Below are 23,714 nucleotides of genomic sequence, written 5' to 3'. Positions count from 1 at the left end.
TTCCCCATCTCTACCTACCTATCTCTTTTATTATTCTGCTATAATTAACTTATATTTTCTCTATCAATACTCTGTAATCCATATTATTATGTAAGCTGCATTGAACCTGCTTTAAGTGGGAAAGCGCTGGGTACAAATGTAATAATAAACAAATAAGTATTTACTCCTGTCAAAACCTGGTGTAAACGCTGAACCTAATTACTGTCAGTTAGGTGAGGAAATGGAAATATTCTATAAATCTGTGTCTAAATTCTGCCGCCCATGCACCTCCCTTGGTCATGCCCCCTTTGGAATTGCACATGAAATATCTGCGAACCACACCCAAAATTGCTCATCTAACTTTGGGCAACCTACTTGGGGGGTAGTGTATAACTGCTTCCACATTTACATGACTGAACTTACACCAGGTCCAAGGCTGCTGTAAATTTAGGCACTCAAATGTGATGTTACCCAGGTCTTTCCCTCCCCCACCCCCTACAGGTTGATTTCTGAGACTTTGGCCTTTACCACTGCCTGCAGCTGGCTTCAGCAGGAATACCCATTTTGTTCAATTATGTCTCTATGAGAATCATATTTTTCCTTCCTTATCATATAACCCCCACTTAAGATAGTGTTTATATATATTTTGAAACTGCTAATATATAAGAACGTAAGCACAGCCATACTGAGACAGAGTGAAAGGTCCATCAAGCCCAGTATCCCCATTTCCAACCGTGGCCAATCCAAGTCACAAGTACCTGGCAAGATCCCAAAACACTAAAACAGATTTTATGCTGCTAATCATAGAAATAAGCAGTGGATTTTCCCAAGTTCATGTTAATAATGGCTTAGGAACTTTATTTTTAGGAAATTATCCACACCTTCTTTAAACCCTGCTAAGATTCGCTGGCAATGAATTCCAGAGTTTAATTACACGTTGAGTGAAGAAATATTTTCTCTGATTTGTTTTAGGTTTACTACTTAGTTGCTTCATTGCGTGCCTCAATGTTTATTTTAGCTATAATTACACTTAATTTGTTGTTTTGACAATAAGCGTAACACACTTTACTTTCTGTGGTTCCCTAGTCTTTTGCTTGTTTTTTGTTTATGCTCCTTTCGCCCTCTTTTTGAGATTGTAATCCACTTAGACCTATTAATGACTTTAGGGTGTATCAAATAAAGTTGTTCATGAGGATGAGGATGAGGATGAATCAAATGAGAGGGGATGCAGGTGACAGAGACGCATCCGCCTTTTCCCATTTTCCTTATCTTTTCTACTTCATATTCTGTGTGTAACAATAATCGCTTTACTTCTGTTTTCTTTAGAAGCACAACTCCCATTAGAGTAAACGGAAAAAGCTGAGAGTAGGAAATGAAAGATCCGATGTCACCTACCAGAGTGGTGAAAATGAAGTGATAGTATTCAGTCATCATCCCCATTGCCATGGCCTTGAAACGGAGAGAAAATAAAGAACAATCAGAATCCACGACAAAGCCAAAAAAATAAATTAATAAATAACCCATAAGCAACAGCAGCAGGAAGGAAAATATATTCCAGTTTGGAGCAACGTGTACTGTAAAGCCATGGGATATGCAAATAAGCCAAGCTGATTATTCCTGGGGACAGAGGCCCAGATGCACAAAACCTAACGAGCCCACAACTTGCGTTTTAAACTGGTTCCAGCCAGTTTGAAACGCAAGTAGTGCACCCCGGGCATGCACTAAGGGCATTTTCCCTGCCACGGTAGCAGGCAACGAAAACGGAATGCAAATGATTGAAAAGCTATTATAATGAGATGCACTACCGTTTTTCCGATTCCCTTACCGTAGGAACCCTAACGAGATGTCTGACCTCTTGTTAGGGCTCCTGTGAGGGAATCGGAAAGGAAAAGGGCCCCCAAAAAAGAAAAAAAAAAAGCAGGGAGCGCAGGTGAGGGGCGTCCTTTAAGGACGTATTCTCCCTGCGCTTCTGAGAGACGTCTTTTTTTTTTTTTTTTTTTGCAGTTTTTTGTTCTGCCGGCGCTCGTGTTTTTTTTCCCCCTTCTTGAGAGTCTTCGCCGTGCCACTTACCCCTCCAACAGCGAAAGTTTTCTATTTTCCTGGTTGCCGGAGAATCGGGACGTCCCTTTAGATTAGGCTCCTCTTCCTGGTCTCTTCAGCCAATCAGAGCGCGTTTCGCTGACAACAGCCAGCTAAGCCCGCTTTGATTGGCTGAAGAGACCAGGAAGAGGAGCCTAATCTAAAGGGACGTCCCGATTCTCCGACTCAGGTACCGAAGGACTAGAGAATGCAAGTGAGCTACAACGAGTAGCTCATTTGCATTCCCTATCGTTGATGCATTCCCGTTCCCTACCGATTTGCTATGGAATCGGTAGGGAACGGGAATTACCAATGTCTTTCATGCATCTGGGCCAGAGTCTTAATCATCTTTATCTGTAATCTATTCTGGGGTCAACACTGGTGCCTATACCAGCTTCAGTACAGATCACTGTTGGCTTCCTGGATCTGGTTTTCCTGTGTTCCTCCTAATAGTCCTTAAACTGCATCCAGCAGATTGCAAAAATGCCCGGATACTGTTCACTTTCTGCTCACTAATTTCACATACTGGAAAACTCTAGACCAACCTTCATGCTAAGTCCTAAGTAGAGAGGTGTGGTAGCCATGTTAGTCCACATTTAAAGGTAATCAATAGAAATAAAACAAATTAAAACATGGAAAAGAAAATAAGATGATACCTTTTTTTTATTGGACATAACTTTACATTATGTCCAATAAAAAAGGTATCATCTTATTTTCTTTTCCATGTTTTATTTCTATTGATTACTGCTAAATCCTACAAACAAATAGTCCTGATTATCTTGGGATCAATTTTTAGCATGAATGTGTTCATTTAAGTTGCAGGTTAAATGGGGCTTTGCATGTGGCAAGCAACATGTTAGAAGAAGGGGTTACTGTATGAGGACCAAGGGGGTCAGACTCAGGAGTGATCTCAGGAAGTGCTTCCTGATATAACACAGAGAGAAAGTGAGAGAGAGAGAGAGAGAGAGAGAGAGAGAGAGAAAGTGAGATAGAATGACAGTGACACACAGGAGAGAGGGAGAAAGTGCAAGAAAGAGAAAGTGAGAGTGTATGTGTGACAGACAGGAGAGAGAGAGAGAGAGAGAGAGAGAGAATGTGAGAGTGTGTGTGTGACAGACAGGAGAGAGAGAAAGTGAGAGTATGTGTGTGACAGACAAGAGACAGAGAGAGAAAGTGTGTGTGTGACAGACAGGAGAGAGAGAGAGAGAGAGAGAAAGTGAGAGTGTGTGTGTGACAGACAAGAGACAGAGAGAGAAAGTGTGTGTGTGACAGACAGGAGAGAGAGAGAGAGAGAGAAAGTGAGAGTGTGTGTGTGACAGACAAGAGACAGAGAGAGAAAGTGTGTGTGTGACAGACAGGAGAGAGAGAGAGAAAGTGACAGTGTGTGTGTGACAGACAAGAGACAGAGAGAGAAAGTGTGTGTGTGACAGACAGGAGAGAGAGAGAGAGAGAGAGAAAGTGAGAGTGTGTGTGTGACAGACAGGAGAGAGAGAAAGTGAGAGTATGTGTGTGACAGACAAGAGACAGAGAGAGAAAGTGTGTGTGTCACAGACAGGAGAGAGAGAGAGAGAGAGAGAGAGAGAGAGAGAAAGTGAGAGTGTGTGTGTGACAGACAAGAGACAGAGAGAGAAAGTGTGTGTGTCACAGACAGGAGAGAGAGAGAGAGAGAGAGAGAGAGAGAGAAAGTGAGAGTGTGTGTGTGACAGACAGGAGAGAGAGAAAGTGAGAGTATGTGTGTGACAGACAAGAGACAGAGAGAGAAAGTGTGTGTGTGACAGACAGGAGAGAGAGAGAGAGAGAGAGAGAAAGTGAGAGTGTGTGTGTGACAGACAAGAGACAGAGAGAGAGAGAGAGAGAGAAAGTGAGAGTGTGTGTGTGACAGACAAGAGACAGAGAGAGAAAGTGTGTGTGTGACAGACAGGAGAGAGAGAGAGAGAGAGAAAGTGACAGTGTGTGTGTGACAGACAAGAGACAGAGAGAGAAAGTGTGTGTGTGACAGACAGGAGAGAGAGAGAGAGAGAAAGTGAGAGTGTGTGTGTGACAGACAGGAGAGAGAGAAAGTGAGAGTATGTGTGTGACAGACAAGAGACAGAGAGAGAAAGTGTGTGTGTGTGTGTGACAGACAAGAGACAGAGAGAGAAAGTGTGTGTGTGACAGACAGGAGAGAGAGAGAGAGAGAAAGTGAGAGTGTGTGTGTGACAGACAAGAGACAGAGAGAGAAAGTGTGTGTGTGACAGACAGGAGAGAGAGAGAGAGAGAGAGAAAGTGAGAGTGTGTGTGTGACAGACAAGAGACAGAGAGAGAAAGTGTGTGTGTGACAGACAGGAGAGAGAGAGAGAGAGAAAGTGAGACAGAGCAGAAAGACACATGGACAGCTTCCTAGAATGCATGGTGGATAGAAAAACTGCTACTAGGGAAAGGGAAGGGAAAGGGAAATAATCACTTCTATAGTGCTACTAGATGTATGTAGCACTGTATACATTATGGGTGAGATTATATATAGGGCACCTAAAAAAATCAGTACTGAAATCAGTGTCAACTAAGCATATTCTATAATCAATACCTAGATTTAGGTGCCGATTATAGAATACACTTAGGTCATATTTCAGCACCTAAATCTACGTGCATCCATTTATACCAATCAAAATGTAGCGTGGAGATACAGTGGGGGAAATAAGTATTTGATCCCTTGCTGATTTTGTAAGTTTGCCCACTGACAAAGACATGAGCAGCCCATAATTGAAGGGTAGGTTATTGGTAACAGTGAGAGATAGCACATCACAAATTAAATCCGGAAAATCACATTGTGGAAAGTATATGAATTTATTTGCATTCTGCAGAGGGAAATAAGTATTTGATCCCTCTGGCAAACAAGACCTAATACTTGGTGGCAAAACCCTTGTTGGCAAGCACAGCGGTCAGACGTCTTCTGTAGTTGATGATGAGGTTTGCACACATGTCAGGAGGAATTTTGGTCCACTCCTCTTTGCAGATCATCTCTAAATCATTAAGAGTTCTGGGCTGTCGCTTGGCAACTCGCAGCTTCAGCTCCCTCCATAAGTTTTCAATGGGATTAAGGTCTGGTGACTGGCTAGGCCACTCCATGACCCTAATGTGCTTCTTCCTGAGCCACTCCTTTGTTGCCTTGGCTGTATGTTTTGGGTCATTGTCGTGCTGGAAGACCCAGCCACGACCCATTTTTAAGGCCCTGGCGGAGGGAAGGAGGTTGTCACTCAGAATTGTACGGTACATGGCCCCATCCATTCTCCCATTGATGCGGTGAAGTAGACCTGTGCCCTTAGCAGAGAAACACCCCCAAAACATAACATTTCCACCTCCATGCTTGACAGTGGGGACGGTGTTCTTTGGGTCATAGGCAGCATTTCTCTTCCTCCAAACACGGCGAGTTGAGTTCATGCCAAAGAGCTCAATTTTTGTCTCATCTGACCACAGCACCTTCTCCCAATCACTCTCGGCATCATCCAGGTGTTCACTGGCAAACTTCAGACGGGCCGTCACATGTGCCTTCCGGAGCAGGGGGACCTTGCGGGCACTGCAGGATTGCAATCCGTTATGTCGTAATGTGTTACCAATGGTTTTCGTGGTGACAGTGGTCCCAGCTGCCTTGAGATCATTGACAAGTTCCCCCCTTGTAGTTGTAGGCTGATTTCTAACCTTCCTCATGATCAAGGATACCCCACGAGGTGAGATTTTGCATGGAGCCCCAGATCTTTGTCGATTGACAGTCATTTTGTACTTCTTCCATTTTCTTACTATGGCACCAACAGTTGTCTCCTTCTCGCCCAGCGTCTTACTGATGGTTTTGTAGCCCATTCCAGCCTTGTGCAGGTGTATGATCTTGTCCCTGACATCCTTAGACAGCTCCTTGCTCTTGGCCATTTTGTAGAGGTTAGAGTCTGACTGATTCACTGAGTTTGTGAACAGGTGTCTTTCATACAGGTGACCATTGCCGACAGCTGTCTGTCATGCAGGTAACGAGTTGATTTGGAGCATCTACCTGGTCTGTAGGGGCCAGATCTCTTACTGGTTGGTGGGGGATCAAATACTTATTTCCCTCTGCAGAATGCAAATAAATTCATATACTTTCCACAATGTGATTTTCCGGATTTAATTTGTGATGTGCTATCTCTCACTGTTACCAATAACCTACCCTTCAATTATGGGCTGCTCATGTCTTTGTCAGTGGGCAAACTTACAAAATCAGCAAGGGATCAAATACTTATTTCCCCCACTGTATATATATATAAATGTGGCGTAAACCTCACTGCATAGATTTAAGTGCACTGAGCCATATTCTATAAGTGGGTAAATAAATTTCAGAACACCCATGAAGTGCCCGTACCACACCCCTTTTTGCCTGCGTGCGTTAGAAGGTCAGCGCACATCATTACAGAATACGCTTAGCGAGTTGTGCGCCTAAATTCTAATCAGTGCCAATTAGTGCTCATTATCGCTTGTTAAGTGCTGTTATCAGTGCTCATTAGCTTATTAAGCCAATCGAGCTGCGTGCGTCGTTACAGAATCCGTGATGATTCCTGCTTGGATCTCTAGAAACGCTATATAGAAGCCAGGGATATATACAGGAACTTTCTCTGTTCCTAAAGGGCAACCAATCTAAGTTTTTGTACCTGGGGCAATAGAGGGTCTTTTTACAAAGCTGCGGCGAAAGGGGGCCTGCGCTGGTGTCGGCGCATGATTTTGATGTGCACCGAGGCCCCCTTTTACCAGAGTGGGTAAATGGCAGGTTAAAAAAAAAATAATAAATGGATGTGTGGCAAGTGAAGCAGTTGCCACGGGCCCATTGAGGTGGCTGTAAGGGCTCCTGCGCTACCCCGGCGGGCACTGCCCGATTACCATTGGCGCTACAAAAATAAAAGCTACTTTGTAGCAAGTGGAAGTGGCCCCTAAGTGACTTGCTCAGGATCACAAGGAGTTGCAGTGGGAATTGAACCCAGGTTTGTCAGGATCAAAGCCTGCTGCACTGGCCAATTAGGTCACTTCTCCCTATGTTACTGCACCACTTATATAGATAATTAAAGCCTTACTATACCTCAGCGCAGAAGGAGCTGGGTTGAATCGTGAAGTAAGAAGCTGTCTCGTCATAGATTGATAAGGGCTGGTGCCATTATTCATAAACCATTGCAGACACAATAGAAATATGAAGACGCTTTAGAGGCTTTCGTGGTCTCAGCTAATGGTCCACAGTTCGAACTAGGATGGACTGCTCTGAGATGTATTTGTTTCATTTTTTATTCAATAACCTCTTTAATAATAGTTGACAAAGGGGTCTGAAAAACTGTGTAACTATACAATACATAGAGAACTGTGTGGTGTCTGGGCTGAGAGAGGGCTTCTGCCACCTTCTGGAGCGACAGGGGGGGTAGGAAGAGAACAAAAATGAACTACAGACCATTGTAGGTTCTAACCTACAGATTAAAGGGGTGGGGGTGAGGGGACAAACTGTATTATTGTCCCTGGGAGCATTGGCCTGATCCTGGGGGGCACTTTACAGTGCCTCAATGTGCCTCAATGACCTCTTACAGAATAACGTGCAGTGGAAAAAGTATGAACCGTTAGTTAATGCATGTATTTTGCCAGAGGCCATGTTCACGTATGGAGTTTGTATGGAGCACACGGATACACATATATATTAGACAATTCTATCATTTACATGTATACGTGTTAACATCAATGTGTGGGCGTTAACATGCTCCCGACCTATAACTGGTGTAATTGTGCCAAGTCCGGTCCTGGAGTACCTCGTGCCGGTTGAGTTTTCAGGATATCCACAATGAATATGCATGAAAGAGATTTGCATATAACGGAGACATCGTATGCAAATCAAGTTCATGCATATTCACTGTGGATATCCTGAAAACCTGACTGGCAAGGGGTACTACTCCAAGATCAGACTTGGGAAACACTGATTTAACGCACCCGCATGCAAATAATGCCCCCCCCCCCCCCCACCCAGAACTCACTTGTTTAAGGATCTGAGCTGCCATTATGTGGCTACAGTCAAATATGATACGAAACTCCTTGCCGCGCTTCATTTCCTTCAACAAGGGCCTGGCGTCGTCGCTATCTAAAGGAAGCTGACGAATCTTCAGCCGAATGTTGTAGCGAGAGGGAGCCATGATGAGTTCCTGCAGCCGGATGAGGCCTTGAGGGAGGTCATGTCAGGAAGATAAAAGCACAGTTATGATCTGCAGGGAAGGTTTCTGCTTCAGTAAATCATGTAGACGTGGCAGCAGGGACTGTCGAGGATGAGAGCAGCCCACAGGCCCATTGGGTCCAACCTTCTTCTGATAGTCTTTCTGAATGAGCAGTTAAACATCCTATTAGCCTCCTACTACCAAAGCACACTGGGTTACAAATGCTCTGGAACAGTACATGGAAAAATGCTTGCCACCAGGGCTAACACAGGCGTTTTTTAAATACATTTGTTAAGTAACAGCAGGGCTTTTTTTGAGGGGGCAGTGGCGTACCAAGGGGGGGGCGGTGGGAGCAGTCCGCCCCGGGTGCACGCCGCTGGGGGGGGGGGGGGGTGCCGCGCGCCTGTTGGCTCCGAGTCCGCTCGTTCCCTCCCTGCTGCTTCCTCTGCGTGGAACAGGTTACTTCCTGTTCCGGGGCAGAGGGAGTAGCAGGGAACGAGTGGACTCGGAGCCGAAAGGCGCGCGACACCCCCCCCCCCCAAGCAGGTAAAAATGCACCCGGGAGAGGTCGCGCTGCACCCAGGGGGGGGGGGGCGCATCGGCGATCCGCCCCGGGTGTCAGCCAGCCTAGGAACGCCACTGTGAGGGGGTACTGAGTACCGGCACCTTTTCCATTGTCTGCTAAAATTGATCCATGGAGCCCAAGTTTTAATGAAAGAGCTCAGGCTCTACACCCCAATTCTGCCTTGTCATAGATTCTGTGTCTGGTTGCAGGGGGCCTGGCTATTGTGGGGTGGGTTCCTCAGTGATCACCTCACCCCTGAAGGGTGGCCTAGCATTTCAGTACCAGGTACTTTTTTTGCTAGTAAAAATGCACTGAGTAACAGGATAGGCAAGGTGTAGTCTTTTTAAGAGTACAGGAAATGACTAAATGTCCCCTTTGTGGGCTCTGTGAGTCCTCCTCTCCAACCTGGACAGTGGGATATGGGTTTCTCCCAGAATGTACAATTCAGCATGAGAAAGAGGGCATATTCCAGGAGACTCAAGCTCAGATAGCAGAATCGGAGAGGCTTCTTGTAAAGCATTAATAGGAAAGACACAAGCTAAGGAGATGTCATGACTATGATTAACCTCCAAGTTGCATTTTCTAATTAAGTAAAGCCTTCATCAAAGTCATTATTCTAATTAAAATACATTGCTGTTTAAACTGAGTGGTCTTTATCGGTGAGATACTTGACAGGGTTGGTCAAAAATTGCATCGGGAAGAACCCAATCTAAAATCTAGGATCCCCCACCCCCTCCCTTGCATTTAAGCTGCACCATGAAGTCTCCGCTAGTTGCGGTCACCAATACATTGCATGCAATGCTAGATGTTCACTTTATGATCAAACTCTCCATTTACCCGTGCTGTCATCATAAACCACGGTGGCTGACCTCCACTTTAAGAACTGCACAAGATCCAGAATGGCGTGGCTGAGAGAGGCGTAGTCTGGGTAAAGATTGACGTAGAATGTGTCCCGGTTGTCCAAAGCATGGTGTTTCCATCGGACCTGAATGTGTGGCACCTCCAGTGCATTGCAGATAGACTGGACAGCATTAGACGAGGAGCTATGAGAAGGTCCAAAGATGGCCACCACTCCCAGCGTGAGCTGATCACAGGCTAGAACACAAAGGAACCAACCATCAAATGACATAGGAAGCCATGTTTTGGGGCAGTATTATACAACATATGACCCCTAGCGGTAGTTGCACCATTTGAAAGATGACAGAAACAATTGGGCATCACTCCTGCTTGAAGAGCCCCTGGATAACCCCTCCGGACTCCCTCAGACCCCCACCCTGGAACATCAAAGACCACTTAAGGTAGCCACTATGGAGGGTGGAGGCAGGCCTTGTAGAGGACCTTATATGGGGGGTTGTCAGGGAGACCCAGAGCTGCAGGCAGGAGCATCAGGCCATGGCTTTGCATGGCCCGACGTTCTGGGATCATGGAAATAGCACCACTTGCATCAATGCATTATTCCCTTGGCCCAGGATTCAGCAACGTGTAGCACCGGGATCCTGCAGGTTGCTGAGGGCATCAAGGTGTTGTAAAGGGCAAAGATAACTATAACTTGATGAATTCCCCCATTAACTTGTAAAAAAAAATCACTCTTTAGCGTTACAACATAGTAACATAGTAACATAGTAGATGACGGCAGAAAAAGACCTGCACGGTCCATCCAGTCTGCCCAACAAGACAAACATATGTGTATACCTTACCGTGATTTGTACCTGCCTTATTTAGGGCAGGTACACTACTTGTGTACCTGCCCTAAATAAGGGAGGGAGGGGGGAATGCACTACCTGTAAAAAAAAAAAAAAAAAATTCAGCACTCCCAATCATTTTCAAAAGTTGACTATCCTGCTTATAATCGAAATAGAAAAACGCCTATATTGTGACCCAAATCGGGAGATAGACGTTTATCTCACAAAAACGAATAAAGCGGTATAATCGAAAGCCGAATTTGGATATTTTCAACTGCACTCCGTCGCGGATGCGGACAAAGTTGATGGGGGCGTGTTGAAGGCGTGGTGAAGGCGGAACTGGGGCGTGGTTATCGGCCGATCAGAGATGGGCGCCTTTCGCCGATAATGGAAAAAAAAAATATGCGTTTTTAGCGAGAATTTAGGGCACTTTTCCTGGACCCTGTTTTTCCATGAATATGGCCCCAAAAAGTGCCCTAAATGACCAGATGACCACTGGAGGGAATCGGGGATGACCTCCCCTGACTGCCACAGTGGTCACAAACCCCCTCCCACCACAAAATATGCTGTTTCACAACTTTTTATTTTTACCCTCAAATGTCATACCCACCTCCCTGGCAGCAGTATGCAGGTCCCTGGAGCAGTTATTAGGGAGTGCAGTGGACTTCAGGCAGGTGGACCCAGGCCCATCCCCCCCCCACCTGTTACACTTCTACTGGTAAATGGGAGCCCTCCAAACCGCCCCCCAAACCCACTGTACCCGCATGTAGGTGCCCCCCTTCACCCCTTAGGGCTATAGTAATGGTGTAGACTTGTGGGCAGTGGGTTTTGAGGGGGATTTGGGGGGCTCAGCACCCAAGGGAAGGGTGCTATGCACCTGGGAGCTGTTTTACCTACTTCAGAGGTAGTTAACTTTTTTTAAAATTGTTACAAGTGCCCCCTAGGGTGGCCGGTTGGTGTCCTGGCATGTGAGGGGGACCAGTGCACTACGAATCCTGGCCCCTCCCACGAATAAATGTCTTGGAGTTATTCGTTTTTGAGCTGGGCGCTTTCGGTTTCCATTATCGCTGAAAAACAAAAACGCCCAGCTCAAAAAAAGATAAACGTCCATGTTTTTCGAAAATACGGTTCGGTCCGCCCCTTCACGGACCCGTTCTTGGAGATAAACGCCCATGGAGATAGACGTTTCCGTTCGATTATGCCCCTTCACGGGTGTCACGGCATTTGCCGCCAGCAGATTTCTACCACAAGCTAAACACTACTAAAAGTGTTCCAGCAATTTCTACTTCTCTAGGAAGGCTGCTTAGCCACCCTGCCCCTGACCACCCTGGGGTCTCTGTCCAACTCTTCCATGCTTCTACCTTCAGCTGATAAATGAGTACTTGACTTACCTGGGGGTAAAGATGAGGGGTGAGACAATAGCAACACCCTCCCCCCATAGTCTGCCAAGAAAATGTCATCAAGTGGCAGCCACCTTAAGTCATTTACAACGTGTTACTGATGTACAGGGAACTACCTCTACCTTTGGAAAGGAATAAACCATAAAAGAGAAACACTTTTTTCCAGTGACAGAAACTGTAAGGACAAGGAAGCCAGGATACCAGAAGGAAATGTCTCCCTCCTCATTTACAATGTATTAAAATGTGATATACCACCTAGTCTATGTGAATTCAGGCGGTTTACAAGAAAATAAAATAAAATATTAGGAAAAGAACGCCATAATCTTTAAATAGGATAGACCTAACACACACATTTCAAGAAGTAAAATAATAATAATAATAAAAAAAACAATAATATTAATGTAACTCTGTATCTCCAGGTGTACTAGGAACCCTTCCACTCCTCCTCAAACTGCAGATCGAATGACAATTTAAAAACAAAATAGGCCTTTAATAACATTTTACATTTTTTAAAAACCATTTGCTTGGCCATTGCAGTGACAGTTCTCATTGTTCCAGGACCTTAACAAAAACATTTCGGGGTTTTTTTTTACCAAGCTGCAGTAGCGTTTTTAGCTCATGGTAGAAATCGGCTGGTAAACATCGAGATGTCCATTTTATCCATATGGGCATAGGCGCCGACTCGTACTGTGGATGCTTGAGCACCCCAATATTTCACCCACCGGAAGTTCTTTCACCCACTGGAAGTTCGTTCCCTCCCTCCCTCCTGCGAGTTCCAGGCCCCCTCCCTCTGAATTTTAAAAGTCATCTATTTTATCTTGTCGGGGGTTAGGGCGGCAGCAGCGGTAAAAAGCATGCAGGTTCGGCTTGGTGCTTAGTTCAGTTTTCCCTTCTCTCTCTCTCAGCTCTGGTCCTGCCCTCATTTCCTGTTTCTGCAAGGGTGGGGCCAGAGCTGAGAGAGAGAGAAGGGAAAACTGAACTAAGCACCGAGCCGAACCTGCATGCTTTTTACCGCTGCTGCCGCCCTAACCCCGACAAGATAAAATAGATGACTTTTAAAATTCAGAGGGAAGGGGCCTGGAACTCGAAGGGAGGGAGGGAGAGGGGACCCTGGAACTGGGAGGGAGGAGGACCCTGGAACTTCAGAGGGAGGGAGGGAGGGGGGACCCTGGAACTCGGAGGGACTGGAACTGGGAGGGTGGGAGGGGGGCCTGGAACTCAGAGGGAGGTGGAGGGGGGACGAGGGAGGGGGATGGGGACAGGGGGGAGGGGGAGAGGGAAGGGGATGAAGGGGAGGGGGGAATACACCACCTGTAAAAATACAAAAAATATTCAGCACCCCCAATCATTTTGAAAAGTTGGCTATGGGTGTCACGGCGTTTGCCGCCAGCTGATTTCTACCACAAGCTAAAAATGTTGCGGAGCCTTAGTAAAAGACTCCGTTAAAGAGCAATTCTATAAGCAGGCGCCTAGAGATATGCAGAAACGAAGAACAGTGGGAAGCAGACAATGGCTCTTCCAGTCATTGGACCACCTAAACTGAGACGCCAATTTATAGAACTAATTTATAGAACTAATTTACACTAATGACTACAAGCATTTTGAAGGGACTTGTGGCCTCACTTGCACTATACTCAAGACTCACCTTTTCTGTTTGCTTCAAAACTATCATAGAGGTTAATCCTCTGGATGTCGTATGTTAGTGTTGTATTGGGCAGCAACGTCCTGTTCCTATTGATAACGTTGGCAGCGAATCGAAAGGCGTGCTCCTCGGCGCTCACAAGCTGTCCGCTCGGCCCTTCCAGAAACTCGAAGATTCCTCCTACAAGAATCAGAGAAAAAGAGGAAGTAAAAAAAAAAACCCCAAAAAACTAAAACCTGCCTGTAAGGGGGAGATCATCCAGTCTTGGAAATCCAGGAAGCCAAACTGGTCAAGAGTTTCCGAAAATGGGGATGTTGGTGGCTATGGAATTCTTCTTTATCTAGATCTGATTGTGCGGCGTAGCCCAGGGTGGTTTACAATAACAGATAATAATCCTAAAGAAGTCGATATTCAGTACTACTTACCTGTGAAGGAGCAGCTAATTATCAGAGAGTGAAAATATAAATATAACCTCCAATCTTATGCATCTTTATTTAATATTATTTAATGTATAGACTTATATTCTGCCTAGTCAGTGAACTAGTACAAAGCAGATTATAATCAAAACTTACAATACAAAAACAGAAAAAACATATTGAGCAATTCTATAACTTGGTGCGTCAACGTAGGCATGTGATGCTATATCCTATAACGACATCTGTGTGCCAAGATGCCTTTATAGAATACTAACGTTAAATCAGAGCACCTACATTTCAGTCAGGTCAAAGGCAGGTGTACATGGGTTGCACCTAACTGTGTCACACAGCAAGTGTAACTTGTAATCTATAAGTTATAGATATGCCTTTGCCCCTCCCATGATCTACCCAGGTGAATGCCCCCCCCTGCAGGTATCCGCTAAGAACTTACACACTACCTTATAGAGTAGAGTGTAATGCAATTACTTGTCTCAGCACATAATTCCCAATTATAGAATTCCTCCTTATATGGAAAGGATGCACCCTGGTGATAGACTCGTGAAACTACTGCCATTTTGAAGGATGGCATCAACTCAGGCAACAGTGAAGGGGGCATTAGAGGTGGACCATTGCTGTCTGGAATCACTGGAAAAACATTGAACAATCCTTAGGTAAATCCAAGGAGGGGAGTTTGTGGGGAGGGTTTGGATCAGGGGCGAGGTTTGCATGTCAGAGCTGGGGTTTCATTGGGGGGGGGGGGGAACAAGTGTGGCTAGATATGTTGGGAGGGGGTCAGACATGTTGAGCGGGATCAGACTTCAGGGGGTGGGATTTGTAAAAAGTTGGGAATATCAGGGAGGTGCACTACTGCGGGACTGGCCCCTGTGCACTATTTGCATAGGGCACACTATTGGAGCGGAGGAGTAGCCTAGTGGTTAGTGCAGTGGACTTTGATCCTGGGGAACTGGGTTCAATTCCCACTGCAGCTCCTTGTGACTCTGGGCAAGTCACTTAACCCTCCATTGCCCCTGGTACAAAATAAGTACCTGAATATATGTAAACCGCTTTGAATGTAGTTGCAAAAACCTCAGAAAGGCGGTATATCAAGTCCCAGTTCCCTTTCCCTATTTGAGATTCTACATGGAATGTTGCTACTATTTGAGATTCTACATGAAATGTTGCTATTCCACTAGCAACATTCCATGTAGAAGCCTGCCCTTGTAGATCAGCAACGCGGCCACGCAGGCTTCTGTTTCTGTGAGTCTGACGTCCTGCCGATTAAGCAGATTCTATAATCAGTGCCGAGATTTAGGTGCCAATTATAGAATATGTTTTGTTGATATTTCAGTGTCTAAATCTAAGCGCATCCGTTTACACCAACAAAAACATGGCGTAAATCTTGGCGCATAGATTTAGGTGCACTGGGCCCAGTCTATTAGATTGTAAGCTCTTTGAGCAGGGACTGTCTTTCTTCTATGTTTGTGCAGTGCTGCATATGCCTTGTAACGCTATAGAAATGCTAAATAGTAGTAGTAGTAATATTCTATAACTAGGCACCTAAATTTTGGAACGCCCACAAAATGCCCATTTCCCTGCCCATAGCCATGTCCTTTTTTACCTACGCACATTAGAAGTTTGGCACACATCGTTACAGAATACACTTAGCGAGCTGTGCACCTAAATTCTAATCAGAACCAATTAGTGCTCATTATTGCTTGTTAAATGCTGTTATCGGATGTTCGTTACCTTGTTAAGTTTGTTAAATTGCACGCATTGTTATAGAATCTGCGCCGATTTCTACACCGATCTTTAGGCGCATTATATAGAATCAGGGGTGTAGCCAGACTTCGGCGGGGGGGGGGTCCAGAGCCTGAGGTGAGGGGGCACATTTTAGTCCCCCCCTGGCGCTGCCGACCACCCCCCGCCATTGCCAACCCCTCCTGCCGCCACCACCAACTTTGACCCACCCCCCTCGACGACCCTCTCGACCCCCCTCCCGCTGCCAACCCTCCCCCACCGCCGCCGTTGCCTACCTTTGCTGGTAGGGGACCCCAACCCCTGCCAGCCGAGGTCCTCTTCTTCCTTTGTTCTGTTTCTGAGTCTGACGTCCTGCACACCATGCAACGTGCAGGACGTCAGACTCAGAAACAAAACGAAGGAAGAAGAGGACCTTGGCTGGCAGGGGTTGGGGTTCCCCCACCAGCAAAGGTAGGCGATGGCGGGTTGTCGGCAGGGGGGTCCAGGGCCAAATCTACGGGGGCCCAGGCCCCGTGGCCCCACGTAGCTACGCCAGTGTATAGAATCCAGGAGATGGTGTGCCCTCTTTGCAGAGATGGCACTGTGACAAAGTACATAGGAAGTTACCAGTTCCCCTTAGCAATATTTCCTCACAGAGCTGACTAAAAAAGGCTGGGCCCTCAAATGCTTAGCAGGGAAGGTGTGATGCATTTGGCATTTAAAACCATAGAAAGAGAGAGACAAGCTAGGGAGGCCCAGAGAAGGGAGGAATTACCGTCCAGCATATGGAGCTACCACATATGTGTAAGATACCAGAAGATTCACCGAGGTAGGAAAATGGCTCTTGTACAAACACTGGAAAACTCTGAGCTTTAATGGCTCAGCAGAAGCACTGCCTTTCTTTGATTGTTACTGCTGAGTTTTAGCTCTTTCCCTGTGCACACTGTGAAATCTCAGTGACCTGACAGAATCAGACCTTTGCTTTTGTTTGCTGGAGAACTATTGAGTTAATAGCCTGTGGAAAAAAACAAAACAGATTGCTGAATATTTCCCTTTTGATTATGCAATGAAATAAACTTGTGTTCGCTTTTTATCCGTCTTCTGGCTGTGTTTTGTGAAGGCCTTTGCCTGCTGCCACTGCCATGCTGTCACAGACGCACTAACTGAAAAAAAGTGCAGACTATTATCAGCAAATAAAAAACCCACAAGTTTTCATGTTTTTCTGCTCGTTTTCATTTAAAGACATGCGAGACATCATTAACGTTTCCTGTGTCATTGGAAATGACAGCCCGTCCCTAGCAGAAAGCCCGATCCAGGACTCAAACCCAGGCCCACTGATCCACCAGCCTAGCCCTACCTTATCTCTAAATAAACTTAAGATACCTTTTCCCTGCAGTCCCTCTACAGCCTCAAATTTTGGACACGACATGTCTCTGCACCAGTCTCCCTTACCAAGGAATATGAAGTCTTAGATTTATCTTTGAATAAGTCACAGAATGACAGCTGTTATGTAAGATACCCTTAGAAGAGGTGGTAGAGTCGCTGTGATCAGGACTAAAGCGCATTGCCAGAAGTATGCGTGTCTGTAGAAGAAAGGCGGGAGAGGGGAGATATGAGAGACATCTAAATACCTACGTGGCATAAAAGCCCAGGAGACGAGTCTCTTTCAATTGAAAGGAAGCTCTGGAACAAGGGGGCAAAGGATGAACGTGAAAGGGGACAGACTCAGAAGTAACCTGAGGAAATATTTCCCCACGGAAAGGGCGGCAAATTCGCGGAACAGCCACCCTGTGGAAGTGGTGGAGATGAAAACAGTATCTGAAGTTAAGAGAGCTTGGGATCTCTAAGACAGTGATAGGGAGAGTAGATGGCATGGGTGGGCAGACTGGATAGGCCATATGGAGGCATATTTTCAAAGCACTTAGCCTTCCAAAGTTCCATAGGTTTCTATGGAACTTTGGAAGGCTAAGTGCTTTGAAAATATGCCTCATGGTCTTTAGCTGCCTTCATTTTCCTCTGTTTCTATGTATGTGTATGTGAATGACTACGTGTGCATGGGTGTGCGTGTGTGCCTGCGTGTGTGGAGAAGGAATGGGGTGGGTAGGATGAAGGGGCTAGATGGGTCTGCCTAAGATCCACGGTATGGAAGACATCATTTTAAAATATAGTTTATTTATTTATTTGCTGCATTTGTACCCCACATTTTCCCACCTATTTGCAGGCTCAATGTGGCTGACATTATATTGCAAAAGGTATAATGATAAACAGAGTAAGAGGTTTGGTCTAATTTAACATATTACTGTGTAAGGAATTAGGTAGATAGGTCAGTAGAATTATTTACATAACACAAAATAAAACAGGTAAGATATAATGACCAATAGTGATAATGTGATTAACATAATCAAATTAGAAGGGATCAGTATTAGTTGGTTTAGATGTAGAATGGAATCAAGTCATAAAGGAAGATTTTTATTGTCTCTTCGAACAGGTGCGTCTTCAATAACTTCCGGAAGGTTGTCAAGTCATGCGTTCTTTTTATAGCATTCGGTAGTTTATTCCAAGATTTTGTACAGGGGTATGTGACGGTAGATGCGTGTAGTGATTTCTATTTCAGTCCTCTACAATTGGGGTAGTGGAGGTTTAAGAAGGTTACGTGATGAACCTTTGATGTTTCGTGCAGGTAAGTCAATTAGGTCTGACATGTATGATGGAGCTTCTCCATGGATGATTTTATGGGTTAAGGTGCAAACCTTGAACGCAATTCGATCTTTTAGTGGAAGCCAATGTAATTTAACAGTGTATTGACACTCCGGTAAATGAACCAAAGAGAAAATTTCAAATTCACTGATATCTAGACCTGCCAAAGCTGAAATGCATCTTTTAGCTACCCTGGCAGAACTGTGTGATCTCAGCAGTGGAACTGCAGTGGATGACATGCACACACATGTACACATGCAAAACCACACACATGCACATACATGGAATCACAAACACATAGGTATACACACAAATACACACATGCAAGAATGCATGCACATAAGCAAACACATACACACACAAATGTAAAACACACAAACACATACACAAAACACATACATATATGCAAATACATATACACATACATACACACAGACAAACACACATGTACAACACCAGTAAAAATGGTCTACCTAATCAGTTAAAATGGCCCCCACTACCCGTACTGTTTCCCGCATGTTCGTACCTCAATACAGTCCTGAAAACCTGTAATTCCTGCAGTACAATTGCAAGGTTGCTAATAGCAATACAAACTTTAATCCCATATATGAGATACAGGAAAAAGTCCTGTACTAACCAAGAACAAACGTTAGCCTCAGTTTATGAGACAGTATAAAGAACAGTGGTGTTCCTGGGGGGGGGGGGGCAGTGGGTGAGGTCCGCCCCGGGTGCACGCCGCTGGGGGGGGGGGGGGTGCCGCGCGCCTGTCTGCTCCACTCGTTCCGTGCTCCCTCTGTTCTGGGGCAGAGGGAGCATGGAATGAGCAAAGCCGACAGGCGCGCGGCACCCCCCCAGCAGGTAAAAATGCACCCGGGGGGGTGTCGTTTCGCCGCGGGAGGTGTCATTTCACCGGGGGGGGGGGGGGGGGGCTCGTGTCAGCCACCCTAGGAACGCCACTGATAAAGAAAAACAGTAAGAAAGATCCTGTAACAGAAAGGCACAAATACCATTGCATATAAAAACATCAAACATATAAACGGCGAGTGACCGTACTCACTCGCAAATGCGCAGTAGAGAGTTCGCTTTCTGCCCCGCCCCAATACGTGATGATGGGGGCGGGACAGAGAGGGAAGTCTCTACTGGCATGCTGCAGACGTCGGAACTGCTCCCCCTCCCCCCTCCCCCGGAGTCGCCGCCACCCCTCCATCTGGCCCGAGCACTGTGAACTTACATCACCACGCAGCAGCAGGCACATCAGCAAAGCTGCCGTCGGGCTTCCTTCTCTGCCTTTGTCCCGCCCTCGCCGACGTTACGTCACACGAGGGCGGGACACAGGCAGAGAAGGAAGCCCGCCCCGACGGCAGCTTTACTGATGTGCCTGCTGCTGCGTGCTGATGTAAGTTTACAGTGCTGCTCGGGCCGTTTTCACGGGCTCAACGGCTAGTAAGAATATAAGAATAGCCATACTGAGTCAGACCAATGGTCCATTTAGCCCAGTATCCTGTTTCCAGCAGTGGCCAATCCAAGTCACAAGTATCAGCAGAACAACAAAAAGAGTTACAGGATTCCAGAATCCCAAACAATAGCAACATTCCATGGTACCAACCTCAGAGATCATTTGTAGCTTTCCCTATGTCTATCCTAATTGTAGATATGTTTTTTTTTTCTCTGGGAACTTGTCCAAACTTTTTATAAAAGCCAGATATGTGAACTGCTGTTACCATATCCTCTGGTAATAAGTTCCAGAGCTTAACTATTCGTTGAGTGAAAAAATATTTCCTCCTATTAATTTCAAAAGTATTACCATGTAACTTCATTGAGTGTTTTGTACTTTGTACTTTTTGAAAGAGTAAAAAAAAAAAAATCGATTAACGTTTATCTGTACAAAAAATGAGTCCTCTCTGCACACTGCCAGCCAAAGATTTTCTCATTCATATTTTTGTAAGTATCCGTAAAATTATCTGTTTAAACTGCAGACATCCAATCTAAATGTTCTTCTTAAAACAGATATTTAGATACAGTTCATGCTCTAGGTTCAATGTAATAGGATTCCTACAATGCCTCACTGATCTTTTCTTCCACATGTTTCTGTATTTGACATTGTTGCTCAGAAATAAAAATTATTCCACCTGTAAATCCCTTTTGCATAGCTCTCATAAAACAGCACAGACAAGCCTCTCCCTGGAAGGATTAAAGTTGTGCCTATTTTTATAAATCTGTAAATTCACACCACCGCTTCAATCGTTCTCATGCATTAGAAGAGAGACTAAGATCCCACAAGTGCAGACACTATGGAAGGCTGACTCGTAAAATAATTATAGACCATTATATAAAGGATAATATTCATTTACAGTAATGTCCTTAATATGAGAGTCCTTTAATATATTACCATAATCCATCGTATGAGACGTAATGGAAGTCTATTCTACTCCATCTTTCTTCTCCAGATCGTCAAGCTAGATGAATTTGGGAATAATTATTTTTCATGCTTATTTATTGTTCATTTTATCAAGATAGTAACTTAGTAACATAGCAGATGACGGCAGAAAAAGACCTGCACGGTCCATCCAGTCTGCCCAACAAGATGAACTCATATGTGCTACTTTTTGTGTATACCTTACCTTGATTTGTACCTGTCCTTTTCAGGGCACAGACCGTATAAGTCTGCCCAGTACTATCCCCGCCTCCCAACCACCAGCCCCGCCTCCCACCACCGGCTCTGGCACAGACCGTATAAGTCTGCCCAGCACTATCCCCGCCTCCCAACCACCAGTCCCGCCTCCCACTGTGTAATTTTGTGGCTAATGGAGGGGGGGGAGGCGGAATTGATAGATTTCCTATTACTGGTTCTGGATTTGTTGGTATGATTGGTGAGGGGTTTACTCATCTCTAATCAGATATATCTCTAATGCCAAGATGACTTGGAACTGACACATGTGGCTGGCAGGGTAAGGACGTTCTCAATAAGGGTCGAACCAATTCTTTATCAGAGGGTGTTTCGTTCTGCTTCATGTGGTATGTTTGAAGAGAATGAGGGGTGGGTCACGAACCTTCTGTGCAGTGCACTAAAGTAGATGATTAAGCTTTTTAGATAAAGAAAAGGTGCTCCACCCAAAAAATTTGGTTTTCTTAACCAAAATGCAAGACTGTTGCTGTTTGCACTGTTTCTATGTTTTCTTTTCATGTATAGCCATCATGACTACATTAAATGTTACAGGCAAGGGGTTTTTCCTGATGACCAAGTGACTCCCCAGGGAGAAACATGGCTCCAATTTTCTACTTTCTGGATGATGTAGAAAATTATCTATAATAGTCTCTGGAGAAAGGACACAGGAGTCCTTTGATAAAGGTGCGCTGAAAAATGGCTTGCGGTAGTGTAGGCGTGGGTTTTGGGCACGCGCCGATCCATTTTTCAGCGCACCGGTAAAAAAGGCCTCTTTTTCTTTTCAACGAAAATGGACTTGTGGACTTTTCCACAGGCTTGCTGAAAAATGGATCGGCACGCGCCAAAAACCCACGCCTACAGCACCGGAAGACATTTTTCAGCACATCCTAGTAAAAGGACCCTTCAATTTGTAGGTTAGCACAGATTAAATCACTTTTGCATGGACTAATTTTTATTATTATTATTTGTTACATTTGTATCCCACATTTTCCCACCTTTTGCAGGCTCAATGTGGTTTACATATAACCGTTAATGGCATTAGCCGATTACGGTTTGAACAAATACATAGTACGAATGAATACAATGTGATATTGAGGTATAATGAGGTATATGTATGGTAGGAAACAGTTGGGGGGAACTTAGAGAGGGAAAGGGGGAAGAAAAGTCAGGTAATGTCCGTTGCAAGTCTTTGGTTATGTTGTGTCGCAAGTGACCGGTATTTTTATGTTGGGTCGGTGGGGTATGCTCTTCTGAACAGATCTGTCTTTAGTGCTTTCCGAAAATTTAGGTGGTCGAACGTAGTTTTTACTGCTTTTGGCAATGCGTTCCATAGTTGTGTGCTTAAGTAGGAAAAGCTGGTTGCATAGGTGGATTTGTATTTGAGTCCTTTGCTGCTTGGATAGTGGAGGTTTAGATATGATCGTGCAGATTTTGTGGTGTTTCTGGTTGGCAGGTCGATGAGGTCTGTCATGTATCCTGGTGCCTCGCCGTAAATAATTTTATGAACAGTCGTGCAGATTTTGAAGGTGATACGTTCTTTGATTGGTAGCCAGTGCAATTTTTGTCGGAGTGGTTTTCCAAATATAAGCCTGGCTGCTGTGTTTTGGGCGGTCTGAAGTTTCTTTATGATTTGATCCTTGCATCCCGCATAGATTCCATTACAGTAATCTGTGTGGCTTAATACCATGGACTGTACCAGGTTACAAAATATTTTCCTCGGGAAGAATGCTTTTACGCATTTGAGTTTCCACATTGAGAAAAACCTTTTCTTTATGGTGGATTTCGCTTGGGTCTCTAGTGATAAGTTATGGTTGATTGTTACTCCGAGAATTTTCAGACTGTCTGAGACAGGTAGGGTATATCCTGGGGTGTTAATGTTTGTGGGTGGGTTTGTATGTATTGTATTGGGATGAGATGATGAGACTGTGTGTTTTTTCTGTATTGAGTTTTAGTTGGAATGCCTTTGCCCATGAGTTCATGATGTTTAAGCATAGTTTGATTTCGTTGGTGATTTCCGCCAGATCATGTTTGTATGGGATGTATAATGTAACGCCATCAGCGTAGATAAATGGGTTGAGGCCTTGGGTGGATAGGGTCTTGGCTAGTTGAGTCATCATGAGGTTGAAAAGGATCGGTGGTAGTGGTGATCCCTTGCGGTACTCCGCAGCCTGTCTTCCACGGTGACGATATGTTTGTTTTTGATTGTTCTTGTGGGTAGAAAGCCCTTAATCCAATTCAGAGTGCCACCAATGATTCCAAAGTGTTCTAGGAGTCTTAGCAGTATGCTATGGTCAACCATGTCGAATGCACTTGACATGTCAAATTGGAGGAGGAGAATGCTCTTGCCTACTGCTATTTCCTGCTTGAATTTTAAGCCATGCTAACCACCAAAAATGAGTAACCAATGCAAAGCCCCAGAGGCCACACTTAATAGCCCAGTCCTCTGCCCCCTCATCTCCTTCTTGCAGGCACAAGAAAGAGCACCGAAGATCCTGCCCTTGAAATTGCCAGAGATCAAAATCCAGCCCTAGTTACCTCAAGATGGCTCCTTATGCTGATTAAGCGTTGGGAGGCTTCAACCTCAGTAATATGAGACTTCAGACAGCTGCTGAGACATAATGGGGGTTTCTAAATACACACCATGGGCAATGGCCCGACAACTAGAATTTATTAAAT

General features: G+C 45.1%; 1 protein-coding gene across 1 annotated transcript in view; it reads right to left on the bottom strand.

Moving 5' to 3' along the window:
* GRIK3 (glutamate ionotropic receptor kainate type subunit 3) overlaps positions 1-23,714 on the bottom strand; it is a 292,810-nt gene that overhangs the window by 120,945 nt on the left and 148,151 nt on the right. Inside the window, exons 2-5 of the mRNA XM_030220007.1 lie at positions 13,527-13,703; positions 9,637-9,894; positions 8,061-8,242; positions 1,375-1,428 (exon numbers count right to left, since the gene is read on the bottom strand). Coding sequence (XP_030075867.1) covers positions 1,375-1,428; positions 8,061-8,242; positions 9,637-9,894; positions 13,527-13,703 — 671 coding nt within the window. The remainder of the gene's footprint in view (positions 1-1,374; positions 1,429-8,060; positions 8,243-9,636; positions 9,895-13,526; positions 13,704-23,714) is intronic.

This window comes from Microcaecilia unicolor, chromosome 11, assembly GCF_901765095.1.
Source record: "Microcaecilia unicolor chromosome 11, aMicUni1.1, whole genome shotgun sequence".
Taxonomy (NCBI): Eukaryota; Metazoa; Chordata; class Amphibia; order Gymnophiona; family Siphonopidae; genus Microcaecilia; species Microcaecilia unicolor.
Note: the sequence above shows the minus strand (reverse complement) of the source record. Positions and strands in the feature narration are given on the sequence as shown.